Below are 25919 nucleotides of genomic sequence, written 5' to 3' on the forward strand. Positions count from 1 at the left end.
CAGTTAAATGATTGGGCCCCGGGAAACCCATACAATGACAGTGATCTAGATGTAGAAAGACCCTGACTAATGATGTAACATTTTGTTCCCTTGATTGCTAATGTCTTGTCTTGAATGTGTTGACACTTTGTGTCAAAAGGGGGGAATGTGGGATTTTACGACAGAGCAAATGGTCACTAACTTAAACCAATGTGGGGGGTGAATGTTTGCTTGACCCTTTCATGGTATGTGGTTCTGTCTGTTTTATTGGTTTAGTGTTTTAGGGTAGGAAGTTGTAAATAACTGCCAACAATTTGTTTCTTTGATGGTAAGAAGACTGGAGATAGCACCTGAACAAACAATGTGGGGGTCTGTTCAGGATTAGTTTGACGTATGGTATATAAACTACTCTTGTAACACAGACGGGAGAGGACTTTCTGCAAGGACGTCCTCTCCGGGCCCGTGATTAAACAGATGATTCATCACACTTGTGGTTGTTTTCTGAGAATTAGCAACTCTCAAACTTAACGAAATTTCTACCACAAAAGCCATCATCAATGGAGCTCAGATAGAGCACTTCAACATGACAGCAACACAAAAAGGGCAACATTCGTTGAATCACAAATGGGAAATGGAAACTTTTCAATTTTCTATTTTTCCATTGGATATGTCATGGATAGAACATTGAAAAATCAACAATTTTATACCAGTCTAATGATTGAGAAATAATATTTTAAAAAATTGAATTAAACGTTCCAATTTTCTGTTTGTTTTGTCTCAAATAGAAACCTGAGGTAATAAGTGCTACATGGCTCTCCTGCAGTCTGGAACAGAGGAACACATTTTATTACAGAAAAGCAACAAAGCTGCAGCAGCAAAGGAGAAATAATTGTCGTAGGAGAAAATTGCTGCAAGTTTGAAAAATACAGTTACACTACCTGGAGTCCTTTCATTTAACACCAAACTGTGTTTCTTTGAACAGCAGGCTAAAGACAAAAAAGTAGTCAGATGACACTAAAGTTTATATTCATCTAGGTGCAATGCAATGGGCCAAAAGCACCTGACAGTGGCTCAAAATGAATATCACACAGTGGCAAGGCCCGTTGTATAGGCCCATCATTAAAACTTCATTATGTTTAAGCAAATTTGACACATTTAAGAATCAACAATATTTTGTCTTTTTATTTTCAACATGCAGCAGCTTTTATTCCAAAAACAATGCAGTTTCAACATGTGTCACCCACAAATCATACAGTCATCCTCAAAATTAGTCCATATTTGATCTCAACATTGCCACTTTATTCTTGACATGCAAAATTGGGGGAAAAAAATAAAATCTTTCCTTGTGCCTTTCAGCCTGTAGATTTTATTCTGAACTGTGGATCAATGCATGCTGGACATGCAAGAAGAGATCACTAACTAATTGATCTTGAAAATAATCACATCAGCACTTAGATAAATACATAAATAGAAAAACAGATAAATGTTTCTCTACTGTTTAACAGGGTTTTTTATCTTCTTCTCCCAACACAAACTACTGAAAATGAACGCTCTCCAATTAGCACTTCAATATAAATTGTATGAATGAGGAGATGTAACAGTCTGTCTGACGGCATCTACAGACATGACAGGAGGGAGGAAACCGAAACTAAGTTTATTATAGAAAATCTGCCGGTTATGAGGTTAGCTTCACTGAAGAAGTTGCCACAGTAACTGACTGAATTTAAATGATCTCTGACACACGCCTTCCAAAATCCAGTCATAAACACAGCAACAGAAAAGGCTGTATTTCCCTGCTGGAACTGGTTTTGATTGATCAGTGAAGAGCTACTTCTCCATCTCTGCTTTCCTTCTATCCATTCTATATAGGACACCACTGAGCTCTGGTTAATGACAGTCTTGACTGAGCCCATTTATTGCTTCTACTCTGTAGTACATCAGTGCACAATATGAGGAACTGGGCCACTGCCACAAGATTGAGAGCCAGTTTAGTTTGTTATAGTGTACATGTACAATGCATTCATAAAATATTTAAGACCCTCCCATCACTTTTTTCAATTTTGTTATGGTGCAGCCTGATACTACAATTGTTTAAATTCACCCAATTAATGAAAACAGAATTTTAGGAATGTTTGTAAATTTATTAAAAAGAAAAAACTGAAATATCACATTCACATGAGTATTCAGACCCTTTACTCAGCACTTAGTTGAAGCACTTTTAACAGCAATTACAGCCTTGAGTCTTTGACTGCTCCAGGTGTGTGTTCACCATGTGTGTTCACTGCTGTGTGTGTGCACTTTGGGATAGGTCAAATGCAGAGCACAAATTCCGAGTATGGGTCACCATACTTGGCTACACAAGTCACTTTTAGTTTCGGGGTATGACACAACAAGCTCTGCACACCTGGATTGGGGGATTTTCTGCCATTCTTCTTTGCAAATCCTCTCAAACTCAGTCAGATTGGATGGGGACTATTGGTGGACAACCATTTTCAGGTCTCTCCAGAGATTTTAAAGTCAGGGCTCTGGCTTGACCACTCTAGGACATTCACAGAGTTATTCCTAAGCCACTCCTGTGTTGTCTTGCTGTAGGGCTTAGGGTCATTGTCATGTTGGAAGGTGAACCTTAGGCCCAGTCTGAGGTCCTGAGAGCTGGGGAACAGGTTTTCAATTAACTTTGCTGTACTTTGCTCCATTCAGCTTTCCCTCAACCCTGACCAGTCTCCCAGTCACTGCTGCTGAAAAACATCCCAACAGCATGATGCTGCCACCACCATGTTGGGATGGTATTTGGGCAGCTGATGAGAGGTGACTGGTTTCCTCCAGACATAATGTTGAGAACTGAGGCCAAACAGTTCAACCTTGGTTTCATCAGACCAGAGAATCTTGTTCCTCAGTCTGAGAGTCCTTCAGATGTTTTTTTGCAAACTCCAAGTAGCTCTCATGTGTTTTGCACTGAGGAAAGGCTTCTGTCTAGCAACTCTACCATAAAGCCAAGATCACTGGAGGGCTGCAGTGATGTTGTCCTACTTTAACTTTGTCCCATCTCCACATAGGATCTCTGGAGCTCAGTCAGAGTTACCATCAGGTTATTGGTCACCTCTCTTACTAAGGCCCTTCTCTCATGATTGTTCAGTTTGGCTGGGAGACCAGCTCTTGGAAGAGTCCTGGTTGTGCCAAACTTCTTCCAGTATTTTGGTGGACACTGTGCCCCTGGGAACCTTCAGTGGAGCAGCACAGTGGATTAGGGGTTAGCACTGTTGCCTCACAGCAAGAAGATTCCTGATTCTAAAACCAGCAAGGACCTTTCTGTGTGGAGTTTCCATGTTCTCCCTGTGCTTGTGCAGTTTCCTCCCACAGTCCAAAAACATGTATGTCAGGTTGATTGGTGACTCTAAATTGCCCATAGGAGTGAGTGTGTGTGTGTGTGTGGTGTTTGTCTCTATGTGGCCCTGTGATGGACTGGTGACCTGACCAGGGTGTACCCCTGCCTTTCACCCAAAAAGAGCTGGGATAGGCTCCAGCAGATCCCTGTGACCCTGGTTAGGAATAAGCAGGTATAGATAATGGATGGATAGTATATCAGGCTGCAACATAACAGAATTGAAAAAAGTGAAGGATTCTCAGTACTTTCTGAATACACTGTATTCTATTCATACAACATACCATTGTGTGTCTATGCACGTATGTACTGTATGTACATGTATGTGTGAAGGCATGTGTGAAGGCATACCTTATGTTTTAATTGCCTGAATGGGCAACATGTGCATAAATATTGATTTTGTATTGGTAGAATATTAGATGTAATGAGTTCTGGCTTTAAACAAAAACCTCATTTTGAAATTGTTAATACTTTGTGGTTGTTTAAGCACTTTCACAGATTTATGTTTTCAGTTTTATTATTACCAATTCTAACGCACAAGTGCACTTCAGCAGTTTTAAAACAAGAGGAAGATGGAGATGAGGCTTAGTGCAGTGCCTGGGGATTCCATACATTCAGCAATCAGGCTTCCAGAGGTACCAAAGGTTCAGAAGTGAACATCTTCATCTGCTGAAGATGCTGGGTATTACAACATGTTTGGCCCTGCTGAACATTCTGGACAGCAGAGTAAAAAGTTGGTGCTGATATTTTTCATTTTACATCTACAGGTGGTGACTAACATCACCACCAGAGAGTAGGTGTCATGCACTTAATAAAAAAGCCTCACCTGCTTTAGAAAGGTGACGAAAAGGAGCAACAAGAGTAATAATAATAACAACCTGACTCAAGCCTGTAACACAATTGGGTTTCAAACATAATGGACAAGTAGGAAATACTATAACAGGTTAGGAAAGCTATCTCAATATAGATGAATAAAAGTACATGGTGCTGAAGCAGAGCTGAAAAAACAAAAGGTTGGAAGTAGCAAGAAATAGCTTTAGGTACCTTAGGTAGGCAGGCCTGAGGTGTAGGGGTGTAACTGGTCGCATCTGTCAGGTCAGGAGGGTCCGGCTTTCTCTTGACTTCAAGGATCAGCTGAGCTAAGTACTTTTGCTGGAAACGGGTCCGTTTGCCAAGGGCCCCTGGATTGAACACATATAATCAACTATCGCCTTCAATTCAGGAATCACAGAGTTTTGATTAATATGGTCTAACAGTACAGCTTCCATACAGTGACATTTTCAAAAAGACGCTCAAATATCCAGTTTTTCAGGACTGGGTACTGTTGTGTTTTACACACCAGTCATGTTGATAATCAGTCCTGAGAGTTCCTGTGCCTTTTTGATGTGTTCCTTGGCTGGCTGGTATTCGTAGTACATCAGATTAGTGTAGACACACTCTAGGTAAAACTGGATAGCCAGATTTCTGTGCTCCAACAGGAGAGATTGCTTCAGCACTGTGAAAGTGGACAGAAAATTTGACATACATCATCTTAGCTGTTGCCCAGTATCATTTTGTGACATCACTTATTTTAGGCTACAACAGTATCTCACATACAATCTCCATGACTGTCACATCCTTTAACTTACAGTAAGTCATGGCCTGCTTTGCTTTAGAAATGTTTTGAGTCTAACTTTTTTTTTTTACCACAATACTGCATGGCTGTTTTGCAGTTGTGTTTTTGAATGAATTAATGAATGCTCATTATATCCACAGTGTAATAAAACCTAGTGTGGCTCTCTGCTTGATGACTATTTATAACAGCAGATTCTGATTTTCTGCACAATGACAGTTGTCTTTTGCCTCTCTAGTGGCAAGTTATTGACTGCACCTTGCCCACAAGCAGAAGAATGGGTGGCCTTAAGATGTTTGGTATAGACAAATATGGTTGCCAGGGAATTAATCCAAATTCATTTGTTAATCCTTAACTTTTCTTGTCATTGTCATCATCTATATTTTTCTTTTGTCTAGACTCTGGTGTCTGATCAAATATCTAGAGAACTAATGGCTTTCACTGCAGTCTCATCCACACTTTTACTTAGTGCTAAACAACAAATATTATAGTAGCATGGTAACACTTTACACTATGGCTCAGGTAATGGTCAAAACAAAGACAGTTGTATGACAGTTGGCCAAGTGCGTTAAAAGGCAAAAAGATTTATACCTCATCCAAACAAGCACAGTTAAAGATGGGGTGAAAAGTTGACTACATGGTATTGTTTAAATATGGAGTACAACCAGTGCACATTTTTAGTCCACATTTTAGTGAAAGTGACTTATATGTGACCTATACTCGGAATTTGTGCTCTGAATTTAACCCAATTCCAAAGTGCGCACACACAGCAGTGAACACACACACACCGTGAATGCACATCCAGAGCAGTGGGCACTGCGGCACCCGGGGAGCAGTTGGGGGTCCAGTGCCTTGCTCAATGGTCTCATCTCAGTCATGGTATTGAAGGTGGTTACTTAAGAAGTGTAATCAAGGCTGATGGTGTCCAGAGCAACAAGCAGACAAAGGAGAAGCTTGCATGCAACACATCTGTGTCACCTTTAGCACCAGCAATTTCATACTTCAAGAAAACGCCTTGGGTGCCAAAATGTCCTCACTAGAAATATCCTTAAAACTGTCCTCACAAAGGTAGAAGTACAAGTATACACACTTTCCTTTTACTGCTCTTGTAGTGCCACCAGCAGGACATACGCTGAAACGCTCAATGTCCCTCTTGGGATGAACAACAAGAGCTGACTAAAGGAGTGTGGTCTGGTGAGATTCTCAGTCATGCTAATCTCACAACTGTGGTTATGCAAATAACCCAAAATTCTGTCTATGGAGATTCACAGTCCTCCAGGTGAAGTTATCTAGAGGTTGAGTCATGGCAACTGGACTTTTTTAGGTCGAAATGTCTCACTACTCATCCAAATGGCTTCATCAGGCTGAGAGAAAGCTGGTGTGGAACCTCCAATTTATCTTTCAGGATACCTATTCACTCCACCTCTAGTCCAAATAGGCTCATTAGGTGAACTATGTAAATGGGGTGAGAGTCATTAGACCCACACTCCTGAGTTGGTTTCACTTCACCCCTGGCCTGAATAGGCTCGTTAGGTAAACAACAGAAGTGACAGGTGAGGGTCTAAGATCTAATACTCATGTGACCCCTCTGATCCACTAACTGGCTGCAGAGTGTGTCCTTCCTGAAAGACATTTGATGTGTTCCTTAATTTCTTGGGAACAGCTGAAAGGGAGGCCTGCTACATAGAGAATGACCAGGTTTTTCCTCTGTGGATCTTGAGGCTCAGCCATGTCTCTTGAGATTCTGCCTGATGTGGCTGTTGCCTTGTTGAAAGCCCACTTAGGGTAGCCACAGGTTTTGAGGGCTGTCTTCAAATGTGCCTCCTCCATAGAGGTAGGGATGTTGTTTGATCTGTCGCATGAAGTCCTGATGACTCCTAGTTTATGTTGAAGTGGGTGATGGGAGTCAAATAGCAGGTATTGGTCTGTGTCTGGGTTTCCTGTAGACTTCTATCTCTTACCATCAGACCTCATGACAACCTCACAGTCCAAAAAGGCTAGCCTGTTCTCTTTAGTGTCCTCTCTGGTGAATTTGATGTTTTTGTCTACTGCATTGATGTGATCTGTGAAGGCTTGAACGTCCTGGGTTTTGATTTTCACCCAGGTGTCATCCACATATCTGAACCAATGGGTCAGTGCTGTTCCTGTGAAGGAGCCGAGAGCTTTCTTCTCCACTTCTTCCATGTACAGGTTGGCAACAATGGGTGACACAGGGGAGCCCATGGAACGTCCATGTTTCTGTCTGTAAAATTCACCTCTGTATGAGAAGTATGTGGTGTTCAGACAAAGGTCCAACATCAGGCAAATTTGTTCTGGGTTGAAGCTGGTAGAGAGGGTGCTGTCCTCTTTTAGTTTTCTCCTAACAGAGCATCGGAGGTGGGGGATGCTGGTGAAGAGGGATGCAACATCAAATGATACCATTGTTTCATCATTGTGGTGAGGTTGGATGGTGGTGGCTTAGAACTAGAGAGTGCTTCAGTGACTTTTAGTCAGAGTCCCTCTGCTTCTGTATTAGAAGCTTCTGGCTATAATAAAGTCCACAACAGGAACATGTTTGGACGTTACCGCAAAGTCCTTTGGCTAAGACATCTCTATCTGGTTGGGAGAGTTCCCTATCTGAAAGGTTCTAAACCCAATTGTCCTTTGCGACGTCTGTGATTGTTCCATTTGCTTGCTGCTCCAGACAGTCTGAGTGCCAACGTGTGAACAGATCTCAGAACCCCTGGTCTGTTGATGTAAGCCACCACTGCAGTATTGTCAGTTCACACTAATAAACTGTGTCCTTTCAGAAAAGGCAGAAAGTCTTTCAGTGCTAGTTGTACTGCTTGTAATTCTAACTGTATACAAACCAGAAAGTATCTTAAATAGAAATCACCTTGACTGTGTTCTCGGGGGACAATTCTGATCGCTCTTTTCTCCAAGAGAAAAGAGATCTCTTGCTGTGCCAACTGCTTGCGATAGGATTACTCATTTGAACGGTAGGAGAGCCAACTGAAGCCTGTATCCCCTGCTCAACACGGTGCATTTTGACAGTGTGCTGACAGGACACTGTTATATATGGAGAAGCCCTTCCCTCTCGTAGTGTAGAACCTCTCCACCCCACAGAGGGTTATCAGGCCAGACGGTTCTTCCTCCTTACCCCCTGAGTAAGGTTGGGAGGGGTGCAGGCTGGATCTCTTCCGGCGGAACAGGCCTCTTCTGCCACTGGCCTTTAAGAGTCGGCACTCTTGGCAGGGCCTGAGGAGCTGCCTGGGTCCCCTGGGGTTTGGGTAGTTTCAGGGATTATAAAGGTGGACAGTTGCCATTGCCACACTACAGCCTGAGCAAATGTTTCGTGCAGGAGGACTGGAACAGCTGGTAGAGGCTTCCTGGGCAGACACAGCTTCAGGGTCTCATCATCCCTTTTTTTCCCCTCTTCAGACCGTTTTTGCATTGAAATGACTGCTGCCCCAAAAATACCCTCAGGTGTTATGGGGGTGTCCAGGAGGTCCTCCTCTTTGGTCAATAGGTTGGTGAGGTTCAGCAATCTAGCGCCCTCCTGCGATATCATCAACCTCATGGTTCTCCCCAAGGACTGGATCTCCACTTTATGGAGATGGAGTCAGTAATGATACACACCACCTTCCATTAGCCATGGTCAGGCGAGCCCCTCATCTCCTCCTCGAACTCAGCTTGGTATTGCTATTAGGAGAGACGAGGTACTGACGGCCCAGAATGGTCACGCGGCTGCCTTGTATGACTTCCACTCGAGACAGGGATGTCCTCAGGTGGCCATGACCACTGGCTCTACTGTGGAAATATCGCAGAGGCTGTATTCCTTGATCCCCTTGCAGTCAAGCATTGAGTTCCCTGGAACTGAATGCTTCTCCTTGTATGGTTTGTTTCACCAGGAGACAGTAAGTTCTTCCAGCAGCGCTGGGAAGAGCTGCATCGGTGTCTCCTCATCTTCAGCAATTGCTGGGACCATGTGAGCATCCCAGCTTGAGATTTTGTTGCCACAGGTGCGGACACACATCTATCTCTTCTCATCTGCTTAAGGAGGAAGGTTACCAGTCACCATGCTCACTAGCAGATTTTAATCTGTGGAGCTACACTGCAGCGAGCTGTTAAGCTAGCGAATCTGGTGTTGTTAGGTGGTAATGGAGCCAACTGGGAAATTTGAGACTGCCAGGTGGATTAGAAAAATGATTACTACTTATTTATGTTATTTTAAAGTTGGGGCCTAAGGGTGTTTTGCAGCCCCGGACAAGTTTGGACATGACCTGACATTTGTGCTTTTTCAGTTGCTTTTAAACATATTAATGGTTAAAGTCTGGTAACACTGTAATCAGCACAAACTGGGCTACAATAATATGTGAGCAGCATGATTGTTTTTTAAGTCACTGAAATAACGCTATAAAACACACATGGAACATTGGTTCACAAGACTTTGGAGAACTGGATCTTGTAGTGTAAAGTGTTTGCTTTAAAATGATGTGAAAGTCATCTTGCTCACTCATTCACAGAAAACAATACACTGATTTAAATTTTCTAAGACATTTTGGTTTAGAAAAGACAAAAGGCAGGAAGGTGTGTCTGACCATGAATAATCATGTGATTTACCTGAAAAGACAACTACCCATACAATGAGCTGCATAATGAGCTGCATAATGAGCCTTTCACTAAAATTAATGTTGAGTCGGTGTATAACTTTGATAAATTAATGTCGGACTCCGTAGTTTTCTCTGGACCGCTCCCCAATCTGACCAGCGATGACATGTTTAGCCGCATGTCGTCGTTCCGTCGCTGGCTGTCTAGGTGGTGTCCAGCAAACGATGTGGGCTTCATAGACAATTGGGCCACTTTCTGGGGAAAACCCGGTCTGGTAGCGAGAGATGGCATCCATCCCACTTTGAATGGTGCAGCTCTCATCTCTAGAAATTTGGCCGAGTTTATTAGCCGACCTAAAGCCTGACAATCCAGGGTGGGGACCGGGATGCAGAGACTCAGTCTAAAACGCCTCTCTGCAGTTTCCTTAGAGCTGTCACCCCCCTCAAACCACATAGAGATTGTGTCTGCCCCTCAAACATATAAATTAGATAAATCAGTACTTAACAGAAGAGGAGTTATTCCTAAAAACCTAATAAAAATTAAGACCACTTCTCTTATTGAACAGAAAAACAGAACTGTCAAATATTAGGTCCCTTTCATCTAAATCTTTGTTAGTAAATGATTTGATAACTGATCACCAAATTGACCTACTTTATCTTACTGAAACCTGGTTACAGCAGGATGAATATGTCAGTCTGAATGAATCAACCCCCCTCAGTCATAAAAATTATCATGTTCCTCGAAGCACAGGTCGAGATGGAGTAGCAGCTACAATCTTCCACTCAAACGTATTATTAAACTTTCATCCTCAGAACAATTTTAACTCATTTGAGAGCCTCACTCTTAGTCTCTCACATACAAACTGGAAAACACAAAAACCAGTTCTACTTGTCACTGTGTACCGTCCACCTGTCCTTTACTCAGAGTTTTTAACTGAATTCCCTGACTTTCTGTCTGATTTAGTGCTTAGATCAGATAAAGTTATTATAGTGGGAGATTTTAACATTCATGTAGATGTTGAAAATAACGGCCTCAGCATTGCATTTAATTCTATATTAGATTCAATTGGTTTCATTCAAAATGTTAATAAACCCACCCACTGTTTCAATCACACCCTTGATCTTGTTCTGACCTATGGCATCGAAATTGAACATCTAATAGTTTTTCCCCAAAATCCTGTTTTGTCAGATCATTCTTTAATAACTTTTGAATTTAAAATGATGGATCATGCAACGTTTGGAAGAAAATTCCACCACAGCAGATGTTTATCCGACAACGCTGTTAATAAATTTAAGAAAATGATTCCATCTTTATTTACATCTATGCCAAGTATAAACATAGTGGAGGGCAGCTGCTTCAATCCCACTCCCTACCAAATTGATCATGTTGTTGACAGCGCTGTAACCTCACTGCGTGAAATGCTTGATTCTGTAGCCCCTCTGAAAAAGAAGTTAGTGAATCAGAGAAGACTAGCCCCATGGTATAATTTACATATTGGTACCTTAAAGCAGGCATCACGAAGGCTGGAAAGGAAGTGGCGTTCCATAAACTTAGAGGAAATTTTTCTAGCCTGGAAAAACAGTCTACTAACATATAAAAAAGCTCTCCGTAAAGCCAGAACTGCATACTATTCATCACTAATAGAGGAAAATAAGAACAATCCCAGGTTTCTTTTCAGCACTGTAGCCAGGCTGACAAAAAGTCACAGCTCTGTTGAGCCCAGTGTTCCCTTAGCTCTCAGCAGTGATGACTTTATGAGTTTCTTTACAAATAAAATCACAACTATTAGAGATAAAACTCATCAGATGCTTCCTATACCTGACACAAATTAATCTTCTACTACAGTAGCTCTTGAATCATCTGTAGGACCTCAGGTATGTTTAGACTGCTTCTCTCCCATAGATCTCTCTGAATTTACATCAGTAGTTGCTTCATCGAAATCATCAACGTGTCTCTTAGACCCCATCCCGACTAGACTGCTTAAAGGCACCCTGCCATTAATGAACTCATCTTTATTGGACTTGGTAAATTTATCTCTAGTATCAGGCTACATACCAAAGGCCTTTAAGACTGCAGTAATCAAACCCTTACTCAAAAAGCCTAGTCTTGATCCTAATTATAGACCAATATCCAACCTGCCATTTATTTCTAAAATCCTAGAAAAAGCTGTTGCTAAGCAGCTATCAGACCACTTACACAGGAATGAACTATTTGAAGATTTTCAATCACGATTTAGAGCACATCATAGCAAAGAAACAGCACTGTTGAAAGTTACCAACGATCTTCTCTTAGCCTCAGATAATGGACTTGTTTCAATACTTGTCCTCCTAGACCTTAGTGCAGCATTCGACACCATTGACCACAACATCTTATTACAGAGACTGGAGCATGTAATTGGTATCAGAGGAACAGCATTAAAGTGGTTCCAATCCTATTTATCGGACAGATTCCAGTTTGTTCATGTGCATGATGAACCTTCCACACGAACAAAAGTTAGTTATGGAGTTCCACAAGGCTCCGTGCTAGGACCGATTCTGTTCACCCTGTACATGCTTCCTTTAGGATATGTCATTAGGAAGCACTCTATTAATTACCACTGCTATGCAGATGACACTCAGTTATATCTATCTATTAAACCTGTTAACACAAACCAGTTAACCAGACTTCAAGCCTGTCTAACTGACATAAAGGCCTGGATGACCAGTAACTTTTTACTTTTAAACTCTGAGAAAACAGAAGTCATTATATTTGGGCCAAAAAATCTCAGAAATAACTTTTCTAAAATTATAGCTACTCTAGATGGCATAACCCTGGCCTCTAGCACTACTGTAAAAAACCTTGGAGTTATTTTTGACCAGGACATGTCCTTTAACTCAAACATAAAACAAATCTCTAGAACTGCATTCTTTCACCTGCGCAACATTTCCAAAATTAGGAACATCCTGTCTCAAAATGATGCAGAAAAACTAGTCCATGCATTTGTTAACTCAAGGCTAGATTACTGTAACTCATTACTATCTGGATGTCCCAATATCTCCATAAAAAGCCTCCAATTAATCCAGAATGCCGCAGCCAGAGTCCTGACAGGAACAAGCAAGAGAGATCATATTTCTCCTATATTGGCTTCTCTTCACTGGCTCCCTGTAAAATATAGAATAGAATTTAAAATCCTTCTTCTCACATACAAATCCCTTCATAATCAAGCTCCTTACCTTAAAGACCTCCATACCTTAAAGACCTCATAGTACCATATTATCCCAATAGACCACTTCGCTCTCAGAGTGCAGGTCTACTTGTGGTTCCCAGAGTTTCCAGAAGCAGAATGGGAGGCAGAGCCTTTAGTTATCAAGCTCCTATGGAACCAGCTCCCAGCCTGGGTTCAGGAGGCAGACACTCTCTGTACTTTTAAGGCTAGACTTAAAACCTTCCTCTTTGACAAAGCGTATAGTTAGGGCTGGCTTCAGGCAACCCTGAACCATCCCTTAGTTATGCTGCTATAGGCCTAGACTGCCCGAGGACCATCGGTGCACTGAGCTCCCCTACCCTAACCCCCCCCTTTCCCTTCCCCTCTCTTCTCTCCTCCCACCTCATGTATATTCCACCATTGAATCTTACTAACCTTGTGCTCTCTCTCTCCCCTAGTTTGTGCTCTCTCCCTCTCTCTCTGTTCTCTCTGTACCTTCTGCAGGTGTCCCTCGTCCTGGAGCTGTTTATCGCTGATGTGCAGTTACTGGTCCCACCAACCTGCAGTGTCTATTTGTTGTTTATTGTTGCTGTTCTTTTCTCTCTGCTCTATCCACTCACCCCAACCGGTCGAGGCAGATGGCCGCCCAAACTGAGCCCGGTTCTGCTGGAGGTTTTTTCTTCCCTTAAAGGGAGTTTTTCCTCTCCACTGTTGCCAAGTGCTTGCTCATAAGGGAATTGTTGGGTTTTTAGTTTTAGTTTTTGTAAAGTGCCTTGAGATGATTTGTATTGTGATTTGGCGCTATACAAATAAAATTGAATTGAATTGAATTGAATTGAATCATCCAATGCATAGAAAAAGTGAATAAATTCTATGATGAAGTTTGATATTTTATGCCATTTCTCGGGGGCATGGACATAATTACCTGGCTCACCTTAGATTATTTCCATATGAACAGTGAACGGAGTACGAGGCGGGATCGCATTACATGTAATCAGGTGAGACAGGAGAAAACGTACTTCTTACGTTCATAGGGATTAAATAAAAAGTGATGATTTGCTTTCGACTTGAATCGTTTCATTTAAAAGAAAACATTTCAAGCTTTCTAGCCATATATTTGGATCCATTTTTATGAGACAAGTATTCGCTGAGATTCTGGTTGTTTTTTTTTTACGTGCCTGTGATGAGAAGATGGGTCAAAACGCGGCGGCGTGTTCGTCGACCCCAGAGGGGTTGTGAATGTTTCTACTGAAAGATAATTATCAAAGTAATTAATCTAGCTACATTATCAACTATTGACTTGAAAACAAATACAGTTACTGTTAAATGGTAGAGAGTGGCTGCTTTTGTGTTTTTGTCATCAGTACAGGGGGAATACAATGTGAGATGGTCGTTGGCAGCGTATCTACAGCGTAAGTAGTACGGTAATGGTAATTGAACGGCTAAAAACAGGACCTAGACGTGAAGTGAACGGCAACTGACTGGATGGTGCCTTACTCTCTGTAGGTATTTGGCTGTGGCGGCTTTCGTTGTGGCTTCTTCTTGGTTCCCATTTGCCTGTGGGATTCCAAGGTACTTGTAGCTTCCCTCAACATCCACTATGCTGCCTTCTGGAAGTTCAATTCCTTCAGTCTTGACAACCTTCCCTCTCTCCGTTATCGTTCGACTACATTTGTCCAGTCCAAATGGCATTCCAATGTTGTTGCTGTATATCTTGGTGGTATGGATCAGTGAGTCGATGTCTCACTCACTCCTGTCATACAATTTGATATCATGTACAGGAGCTGGTTGATGGTTGCTCCATTTCGTAGTCAGTATCCAAAGCCAATCTTAGTGATGATCTGGCTGAGGGGGTTCATCCATGAATGTCGTGTTGCCCCGGTTCCCTAGCACCAGACGCAGACCTTGTTGTATATCTATTGCTCATTTGTAATGAGGTAGGCTAGTAGTTAAGAACCTTACCTAAGGGCCCACACTGGTGATTCCCTGGTCTGGATTCAAACCCTTGCTATAATGTATGGGTCACCATACTTGGCCACAAGTCACTGAACATTAAAATCACCTGTAATAACTAAACAGTCAAACTCTGTGAAGACAACTGCAACACATCTCAGTTAAATCATCAATAAAATTTAGACAACACTGGGGAGGTTTGTAAATGATTATGTAGAGAATAGAGGGAGATGATTTTAGCTCCATTTTAAAAGATACATTCTCAAATGATGAAAACTCCCCAAATGACAGCCTGTGCGTAACCATATTATCCCTAAATAAGGAACAGACACCACCACCCTTTTTGTTTTCTCATGTTTCTGTTACAAATGTGAAATTAGGTGGGTGATTCAATAAGAACTGCGCTTCCTGTTTTGCTGTCTAAGCAAAACAGGAAGTTTCCATCCATCCATTATCTATACCTGCTTATTCATATTTAGGGTCACACGGATCTGCTGGAGCCTATCCCAGCTCTCTTTTGGTGTAAGGCAGGTGTAAGGGATACACCCTGGACAGGTCACCAGTCCATCACAGGGCCACATAGAGACAAACAACCTCAAACACTCACACTCACTCCTATGGGCAATTTAGAGTCACCAATAAACCTGACATACATGTTTTTTGACTGTGGGAGGAAACCAGAACAGGTGCTAACCACTAAGTCACCGTGCTGCCCCTAGAAAATTTCCCTTGCTCTAAAACCCTGCCCCATTGTATTATAAACCACTCTGCAGTCTTTTGCTGTTAAACTGCAGTCATTCTGGATCACATTTGATGTCTCACTGGTCCTGAAGCAACATGCCACAGCCATATTACTCGACACTGGATTAATTCAGGTCTGCAACTTTGTATTTCATGCAAAAGTTTGAGATAATTAGTAATTCCATTGTGCACAAACCTTTGTCCATGCTGCTGTGGGCCAAGCTGAGGAGCTCTGGTGAACGCGTTTCCAAGATTTGCTGGTGCAGGCTGACGTAGCGCAGGGTCCACCAGGGCAGCAGCTTCGCATACAAATGGAAAAAAAACAAAAAACAAAACATAAAACAGATATGAGCATATGTGAAAATAAGACAGGAAAGTTAAAACATAACTACGGATATTTGTGCAACAGTGACATCGCTACAGTACAAACTAAATCTGACAGGTAACGAAATGAGCTGTCAGGTTAAAATTTTGGGACCGAAAACAAAAATGAGAATTAATAATAATAATTATAATAATACAGTGTACCCCCACGAAGTCGTGGTTCAGAGCAAATATCCTCTGCAATTTTTTATGGCTTATAGGCATTTTTTTGACCGCATCAAAAATTTGCAGGGGTTTATTGTAGTAATAAAATATTGGAATTGGAAATGAACACTATCAAACCACCTAGACAGAAGTCTGTTACCGATATAAGGTATGTTCATGCTTCTCCGAGAGGACACAGATGCACTTCTATTCATATTACAGTGTAATGTATTTGTACACTGCCACGTTCTAAACATGCACTAGAAAAAGAAATATATTGTGGCAACCCCCCTTAATAAGAACGTTGAACTTCGTAGTAACTATATGCCAACAGCCTGAGCTGAGGAGCAGCTTGGGTGAAGTAGGTGGACCCTGCTGCTCAGTTGAGCTTCTATGGTTAAATCTGCTGAATTTTCCAAATTGCAATTGTTTATTTTCAAGTTTGCAGCACATTTGTCACACTTTGTTTCAGATCATCAAACAAATTAAAATATTAGCCAAAGATAACACATCATGCAGTTTTTAAATGAAGGTTTTTATTATTAAGGGAAAACAAAATCCAAAACTACATGGCCCTGTGTGAAAAAGTGTTTGCCCCCCTGTTAAAACACAACTTAACTGTGGTTTATCACACCTGAGTTCAATTCTTCTAGCCACACCCAGGCCTGATTATTGCCACATCCGTTCGCAACCAGCTACGGAGGTTCCAGGTGTCCCTCTTACTCACAATCTCAGGTCAGCTGCTCTTGTGTTGAGCTTCTACTTCTTACCCAACTTCATCCCATCTCTCTGCAGTTCTGATAGTTGGCTAACATCTCTCCGTGTTGCCCTTATTTTTGCCTCCAACCTCCTTCTCCATGCAGGATACTGCTCCTTGGTGGTGGTGTATATTTTGCAGCCAAGCATCTCAAGGATCACTGTTGCCGTGGTGTATATCAGCTTTTTGGTCTCAGTGACGTTCATAGTAGGGATTGTTCGAAATGCTGCAGAGGGTACTTCACTTCAACCTCAGGTCAACTGCTCTTGTGTTGAGCATGTGGGGGCTTGTTATTGGGGCTTGGTGCCCAATCTCGGATGGGGATGGTATTGCTTCCCCCCTGACCTTGCGTCCTGGTTCCCTCTTGCCATAGCATTTGTGTTGTATCTCTTCAATCTCCAGTTGTGATAGCAGTTGCCATTTGCGGATGTTGGAACACAGCTACTAGTTGTTTTGGCCCTAGTCTAGATGGTGGGTTTTGAAGTTTCCATAAATTACTCATGTAGTAGCATTCCAACAGTTCTTTATTCTCAGCCCTCATCCATGAATGTCGTGTTCCAGTAGCCTATTTCTCATCAGGTTGCCCCGGTTCCATAGCACCTGACGCAGACCTTGTTGTATTTCTATTGCTCATTTGTAATGAGGTAAGCTAATAGTTAAGGACCTTGCCTAAGGGCCCACACTGGTGATTCCCTGGTCTGGATTCGAACCCTTGCTGTAATGTATGTACCATACTTGGCCACAAGTCAATGAACATTAAAATCACCTGTAATAACTAAACAGTCAAACTCTGTGAAGATAACTGCAACACATCTCAGTTAAATCATCAATAAAATTTAGACAACATTGGGGAGGAATGTGAGAATAGAGGGAGATACTTTTAGCTCCATTTTTAAAAGATACACTCTCAAATGAGTAAATATTTAAATTTGTTTCATAATCTGAAACAAAGTGTGACAAACATGCAAAAAAATAAGAAATCAGAAAGGGGGCCAACACTTTTCACACCACTGTAAATGTAAGAACACCGACATGTGCACTTTATTTTCATGTTCATATTGTATAGGAATTATGCGTTCTTCAATAAATTGTAACATGAAAATTCATCTAAACAGTTTAACTCAGTTACCAATATATTGAGATGTGACTGTCTATTATAAGATGACTTAAGTGGTACAGAGTTAGTTGTATTTTCAGCACTGTTTTTAAAACGTTGCTGAGTACTGGAATATATGGCATTATATACAGGTATCTTATCACATCATATCGCACTGTACCACTCTGTATAGTGGTACATATCATGTTCGTATTGTCCTTACGATACCCAGCCCTAGTGCAGACCATAAATCTAGTTTAGTTTAATTTATAGAAAATAATTCAATCTTAAACTACAATTTAAACACTGATCAGAAAAATATCCTCAGCCGCAGGTAAAGATATATTTTATTTAAAAGGTAAATAGCAAATAGCTATAGTGGTAAATAGTATTAAATAGTAAATAGGTAAATAGCATTTATAAGGACATACAATTAACAACACTAAAAACAGATAGATATGCAACTGTTTTGTTAATTTCACTGTAGTTCCAATAGTATGATATAGTGTTACTTCATCAAGAATAGAGGTAAGTTTAATAAAACACAGGAAATTATGCTTTTGAGGCCTCTTCAGCAGAAAAAGGACACTGATGTACTCCTTGATGAGACCAAGTGCTGTCCAGGCAATAATAACAGCTAACGCCTTTGCTTCTTGTATCTGACCATAACATAGTGTCTTGCAGCCATGTAGCCATGCTATATTTCCTGGTAGACTCTTATACCCTGCATCCTCCTGTTCTTGTTCAGCGCTGGGAGAGTGGAAGTGAACCATGTAAAAAGTTTATTTCTGTGTCAGGGAGGCTATCTCTTGCCTCACTTCCAATTTTAGATGACCCCGTCTGTTGTTGCATGGTTACATAGAGGTTTAATTGTCTGTCTCACAAAATTAATTTCCTCCAGCACACACACACACGCTGTTACTAAAACTGTTCACACATATATTCATCATGTCAGCATACACACCTACAGTGTCACCTGTCTTTGGAAAAGCAGCAGTAAAGCTTCCTTTTCTCCTACCACTTTTATTGCTGTCCAATGGGCTATGAGCAGCTGCCAAAGGGGGTGGAATATAGATAAAAACATAATCTGGAGGGAACAGTGGTAGCTTTATGCACTTAAAGGTAGACACTCCCACCTCTCGACTACTTGGTAGAAAATAGTGCTAGTAATTAATTCCCCTATCCCTCATTACCATTTAAAAGAGGAAATTAACACAAAATTACCTTCCAGCAGTTCTGTTCCACTTTTTCCACTGTTCCACTTTTGTTCACATCCCAACTGGTGCAGTTAGACCCAGCATTTGACAGCTGATGCAAAACACATCCTCTGCCATCAGCTCAACAATGATTTTCTTCCCTTGTTCATGTTAATTTGGTTTTTAGGAGGTTATAACTTATGGAGGCTGGAGAATGATAGTCAGGGTTTAGAATTTCTTTTGGCTATTTAAATAAATGGTACAGATTAGTAACTGGATTAAAAGAAAAGCAGAAGCCATGAAACTGAGTTTGTTAAATGGCTCTGCATTAATAAGGAAAATGCCTTTAAGCCCCAAGTGTGCTGAAAACTAAACAAGAGACAACGATCCTCTACGACTATGGTAGCTGTCAGCCTGCTGGCTCAGCTGATAGTAGAAGATTAGCCAATCCCTAGAACTTGCTGCTGTCAAACGGGTTTGGTTGAAAGTAAAATTAACGTTACCAATTTCACCAGGCAGCTGATGTGCGATAGTTCTACCTCTGCATACTTTTTGGTACTTACATATTTAGATCTTGCCAAACTTTAAGTAAAATTTTTTTTTAAAAATGCATATGGTTAACTGCAGCTACTATGAAGCCTAATCACTGTGGTTTTAAGAAGAGAAAGCACTAAAATGATCTCTAGCACATATTCCAAGCACTCTAATGGTAAATGTTCTTCTACAGGTTGCCCTGAAACAAAACCTATAAACAATTGTGACAGACAGACATTCTTACCTGAAGGCTGTCCAACTTGGAGGAGCACTTGACTAGAATAACCCTGGCCAAAAGGAGGAGGACAGGATTGGCCACCAAGCTGTAGACTGACTCCCCATCCAAGAGAAGGCTAGAGTGGATAGCATCAACTGGTTTCCAGAGCTGCCAGTCAAAGATATGCTAATTAGAGTTAAACCACCATTACAAAAATAAGATTTCATAAAAGTTTACGAATTGGAAAGCACTGCTTATAAATACACACCTTCGTACACTAAACGGTTTAGCACACAATCAGAGCACTGTTTCAAATATGTTAGCCATAAGGCCAATATTCCATTTAACTGATTGGTTCAATGGTGTGGCAATCAACCTGCTGAGTTTTACCAGAAGAAGAGGAACCTGGTTTTCTCTGCTGTCAGTAGTTCATGCCTAGGGATGGGTACAGAGACCCGGTATTAAACAAGCCCCAGGGCTCCACAATATTGATAAGCTCCAGCCTTAACAGGGCTGTTATTGGTATTGAAGTAGTCACTTTAAATTTACATGGTTAGCCCAAGGGGTCAAATATCCATCTCTGTGTAAACCAACCAGACACCTCTGTCAGCACTTCATTCTGACTCCCTGTCTTCTGTGTCTGTACCAGGTAAAACTAGTAGTATTATTAAAATGTTAATGATACCATGATACCCATCCCATTCATGCCTTTGGGGTTTTTTTTTTTTTTGATGATGCATTCATGTACAGTGGGATTTTTCAGTACCATGGCTTCAATTGTGTTGATTGATTCCATTTCAAAAATTTTTTCAAATCTTGTCCCTTTCATGCTGACAGTAGGTCATGCCTTCATATATTTTAAACAATCACATTCAGCTTCCTGCAGTCACTCCCACAATTTCTGAAAACTGCACATTTGGCATGTTATTCTTTCTTGACTTGCTTCAGTTTTTGTTGGAAGCTAGTAGAAACTACAGTGATTAATATTTGTATATAAGTTTTAGATACTGTGTTCTATATTTGTACATCAGCTGCCACATTTGTGGTCAAAATGTTTTGCTAGAAAAAAGATAAAGCATTCTTCCACAATTGGTCTTCTGTATGAGAATTTATTTTTTAAACTTCTAAAAGGTACAGTAGATCTTTGATTTTTGTCTGACATGAAAAGTCTTGGCTGACACAAGGTTGGTGACCACTGGTCTACAGTGATACTAGAGTCTCGTCAGCTGGTTATTATCCAGATTCGAGTCATTAAACAGACTAGCCAAGCTTTCTAGTAGCCCAGAGCATCTTCTGTACCCCTCCACATCGTCCAGCTCTTACTTGGAGGCCAGGTTCAGGCCAGATGGGACACCATGGACAGTACAATTCCTCCAGAATGTTTTGGGTCTGACCGAGGTGACAAGCATACCTATACACTGAGCTGTTCTGGCCATAATGTTGAGGCCAGAGATATGACCACCTCGTTGTCACTACTCAAAACCAATACACAAAAATGATGGTTGGAAGATAGTTTGGTATATCATCAATCTCATGCCTCCAATTTGCTTCCAGACTTAACAATCCAGTAAAGGGCCTTTTCCCCAACAGGCATTTTACTTATGTTAGGAAAAACATGTGTTGCTAATACCATTAAGGACAGCGCTGTATTCAAGTGTCCCAAAAAGCTGTGATAAGCCTTCCTGAAACTGCAGCAGCCAAATCAGGGTATCTGCAGGTTTCTAAGAGCTCGATTTTAGGCTTTTTAAGACCTTTTTAATACCACGCTGAATGAAATTTAAGACCAATTTTGTAGAAATAAAGTAAAACATCCCACAATACAACCAATTACCATAACACACTGTTTATTGATATAAACTGTTTACACACCGTTTGATTTATTGAGCAAAACAAAAATAAATTGCCAGGTGTTTTCCGACAGGTTTCCGCAGCCGCTTTGTTTTATTCACACCGCATGTGGGTCTCCAAAGCTTTCATACCCATTGTTCCGAGTTTTAAATTTTTTTTGCACAGCCTGCACTGGACCTCGAACACGTTGCCACTAACTGGACTTAACCACGGCACAAAATTAGGGTTTTGTAACCAATTGTCATTAAATTTACATTTACCCATGGCAAAAGACTAATGCTGAAACTTCCCCGCAGTTCACGCAGCTGCCGGAAAGCATGTGTTAAACTCCCCTCAAACGCGTATTTTAGTTGGTTCCGCCTATTTCGTTCTGCGTAACAAATACGTGAAAGGCTTTCAAATTGATTTCAAGATGAAAATAAAATCTTCTTTATGGGGTCGGTTAGATTTCATTTTAAGACCTTTGAAACGCGAATTTAAGACATTTTAATGCTAATTAAGGCCTTAGTTTTATAATATGGAATTTAAGACTTTTTAAGGATCCGCGGACACCCTGCAAATCGAATTTATCTTTTACTTACACATGCTTTTCTTTCTATCATACACTGTAACAAAGTATCTGCTGTCTTATCTGCAGCCACAGACAAGACAATCATTACAGTGTCTTATCTGAATAACTTTAAATTGCTTCTGCTTAGAAATGTCTGTGTTAAAACAAAAGGTAGCTGTGGGTCATTAAACCAAAACAATGAGCAGAAAGATGCTACAAATTCAAGGCTGGGCTGGTTGGAGCACACAATCTTACATAGGTTTTACAAATGTGGCTGATTACTACAGATGTCTGCATATCTACATACCATAATGTTGTAATCCATGGGTACCCTTTTGCGCTAGTACAGCCATGAGTCTTCTTGGGAATGATGCAACAAGTTTTTCACACCTGGATTTGGGGATCCTCTGCCATTCTTCCTTGCAGATCCTCTCCAGTTCTGTCAGGTTGGATGGTGAAGGTTGGTGGACAGCCATTTTCAGGTCTCTCCAGAGATGCTCAATTGGGTTTAGGTCAGGGCTCTGGCTGGGCCAGTCAAGAACGGTCACAGAGTTGTTCCAAAGCCACTCCTTTGTTATTTTAGCTGTGTGCTTAGGGTCATTGTCCTGTTGAAAGGTGAACCTTCGGCCCAGTCTGAGGTCCTGAGCACTCTGGAAGAGGTTTTCTTCCAGGATATCTCTGTACTTGGCCACATTCATCTTTCCTTCAATTGCAACCAGTCGTCCTGTCCCTGCAGCTGAAAAACACCCCCACAACATGATGCTCCCACCACCATGTTTCACTGTAAGAATTGTATTGGGCAGGTGATGAGCAGTGCCTGGTTTTCTCCACACATACTGCTTAGAATTAACGCCAAAAAGTTCAATCTTGGTCTCATCAGACCAGAGAATCTTATTTCTCATAGTCTGGGAGTCCTTCATGTGTTTTTTGGCAAACTATGCAGGCTTTCATGTGTCTTGCACTGAGGAGAGGCTTCCGTCGGGCCACTCTGCCATAAAGCCCCGACTGGTGGAGGGCTGCAGTGATAGTTGACTTTGTGGAACTTTCTGCCATCTCCCTACTGCATCTCTGGAGCTCAGCCACAGTGATCTTTGGGTTCTTCTTTACCTCTCTCACCAAGGCTCTTCTCCCACTATTGCTCAGTTTGGCTGGACGGCCAGGCCTAGGAAGAGTTCTGGTCGTCCCAAACTTTTCCCATTTGAGGATTATGGAGGCCACTGTGCTCTTAGGAACTTTGAGTGCTGCAGAAATTCTTTTGTAACCTTGGCCAAATCTGTGCCTTGCCACAATTCTCTCTCTGAGCTCCTTGGGCAGTTCCTTCGACCTCATGATTCTCATTTGCTCTGACAAGCACTGTGAGCTGTAAGGTCTTATATAGACAGGTGTGTGCCTTTCCTAATATAGTCCAATCAGTTTAATTAAACACAGCTGGACTCCAATGAAGGAGCAGAACCATCTCAAGGAGGATCAGAAGAAATGGACAGCATGTGAGTTAAATATGAGTGTCACTGCAAAGGGTCTGAAATACTTATGACCATGTGATATTTCAGTTTTTCTTTTTTAATAAATTTGCAAAAATTTCTACATTTCTGTTTTTTTCTGTCAAGATGGGGTGCTGAGTGTACATTAATGAGAAATAAAATGAACTTTTTTGATTTTGGCAAATGGCTGCAATGACACAAAGAGTGAAAAATTTAAAGGGGTCTGAATACTTTCCGTACCCACTGTATATATGCTGTTACAGTGAGCCACTTTCTCCATGGTGACCATACAAACGTTAGTCCTACCATGATGGTCAGTGTTTAATTCATATGAATTTGGTTCCCAAATCAATTACATTGTCATTCAACAATGAGAAAGAAGTACATTTACCTTCTATCTGCTGTCCCCAAATGAATTAAATCCACATGGCAACAGCAGTGCCATGTTTGTCTTCCTCTTCACCTGCGTTGTCATGAACGTATGGGTGAGCTGCTTTATTGCACAGGGTCTTTGGTATGACAGCACAGATAAATCACTGAAGCCAAAGGAATTTCTTTGATAATAGAAATGGCTCTCTCTTTTGGTGTAATGTTAGTGTGTAACAGACTATTCTGCTTTCAGCTCTACGGTGCCAAGAGGAAACAATCTCCACAACCCAGTGTAATTAGGACCCCGGAGATGCTTCATTACCAGGCACTTCCCCTGTACCATGTCTGTCTACAGCTCCCTTGGTTCTGCTCCAGCTGCAATCACCAATGAAAAATTAAGCTTTGCTCCACTCAGCAAGGCCATCATTCAATATTAGGCAATGTTCCAAATAACAATGTATAATATAAAGGTGACACAGAAAGTAATTTTACACAAGAAGATTTTACACAACCATTTGAAATCATAATCAGTAATACGAGTTCATACCAAATATTTAGCAAGTGGCTGTAAATGTGCAATAGTAATTCTTATGTTTCGGTTTATTTCTTATTCACACCTGAATTGAAGGATAAACAAGCACAGTTTGGCAGCTGAAAATGTTCAGTCATTTCAGATACTTTCACAGCTGGGACTATGTACAATTTCCTGATACAACAATACATCACCGTGACATCACTCTGTGAGTGGTTTCAATGGGACGAGAATATCATAGGCCTTATTAAAGTTTGTTAAAGTTTGAATTTTGCAACCTCTCCCAAACTGAAACATGAAACAAAAGAAGAAGAGTGTGATGATATGGTGTCATATGGTATCCCACCTGTGAGGAGAGCAGGACTGGGGGCAGAAGGTCAGAGATATCGACGGAGACTGAAGGACCAGTCCAGTTGCTCTGGACAAACATGTGGAGGCAAGAGACAGCCAGGGCCATCACTACAAGCTCCCTGCATCAGGAGGGACACTGGGTTTAATGGACAGAATCACTGGAGAGAAGATATTGAATTTGAATACATTTCTGAGCTTTCAGAATGGAGAAATCAATTATTTGGTTTTGACAAGAGCTCACATGGGTTTCTAGAAATGCATGATTACTTTTCTCTCTCAGACTGAGAAAGTAAAGGTGAGAGAAAAGAGAAAACTGGTCTAATTTTGATGAAGGGAGGAGAGGGAGAGCAATGTGGGTTGCATTCAGCATTTACTCACAGACACATCTCATCTGAGAGCAAAAAGGGCTGTTCTTGTTAAATATGAATAATTCATGACAAAAGAAAAGTGACAGGAGAATAAACAAACTCTTGAGAACAACTTTGCTGCTGTGCTCAGCTACTTCCACCCCCAAACAGACCTTGTCAGGTTAATTTGGAAATTAGTGGGCTCACTTCAGTTATTATTATTACAATTTAATAGAAATCATAAAAAGAAATGCTGATGCAGTGGGAGTACAGAAAAACAATGTATACATTAATGTATCAACAACTATCTGTGATATGGAAATGGTTTGAATTTCCAAAGCTAGATAACCAGCAGAGTGACAAACATTGCAAGATATACAGGTGACCTGTATATTTGAAAAGTTAGCATTACCATCTCAGTAGCCAAAATCTGTGCTCTTGAGCTGAAAGTAAAAAAATGTTTTTTTTGTTTGATATTTATTTTTGTTAAATCAGTGCTGCCTCAGCTTTACGCGTCTTTAAACACTGCCACCACTACGGACATGTAGTCTAGCTGTAGACCAAAGCATATACAAACACAGGAGTTAGACCATGTTGATTGCAGTGTATCAGGTGTTCAAAACCATAATAAAACTGTTTTAGGTTTTGTAATTTATATAGGATTCCAGGACT

The 25919-nt window shown here is 41.1% G+C and overlaps 1 protein-coding gene across 2 annotated transcripts in view; it reads right to left on the bottom strand.

Annotated features, from left to right (window-relative positions):
* ttc27 (tetratricopeptide repeat domain 27) overlaps nt 1-25919 on the bottom strand; it is a 97990-nt gene that overhangs the window by 60214 nt on the left and 11857 nt on the right. For both annotated transcript variants that reach the window (XM_026309100.1, XM_033325560.1), the window contains exons 3-7: nt 24896-25019; nt 19797-19937; nt 15638-15740; nt 4701-4856; nt 4406-4542 (exon numbers count right to left, since the gene is read on the bottom strand). In XM_026309100.1, the coding sequence (XP_026164885.1) occupies nt 4406-4542; nt 4701-4856; nt 15638-15740; nt 19797-19937; nt 24896-25019 (661 nt within the window). The remainder of the gene's footprint in view (nt 1-4405; nt 4543-4700; nt 4857-15637; nt 15741-19796; nt 19938-24895; nt 25020-25919) is intronic.

The sequence above is a fragment of the Mastacembelus armatus genome, chromosome 15 (genome assembly GCF_900324485.2).
Source record: "Mastacembelus armatus chromosome 15, fMasArm1.2, whole genome shotgun sequence".
In the NCBI taxonomy this organism is placed as follows: Eukaryota; Metazoa; Chordata; class Actinopteri; order Synbranchiformes; family Mastacembelidae; genus Mastacembelus; species Mastacembelus armatus.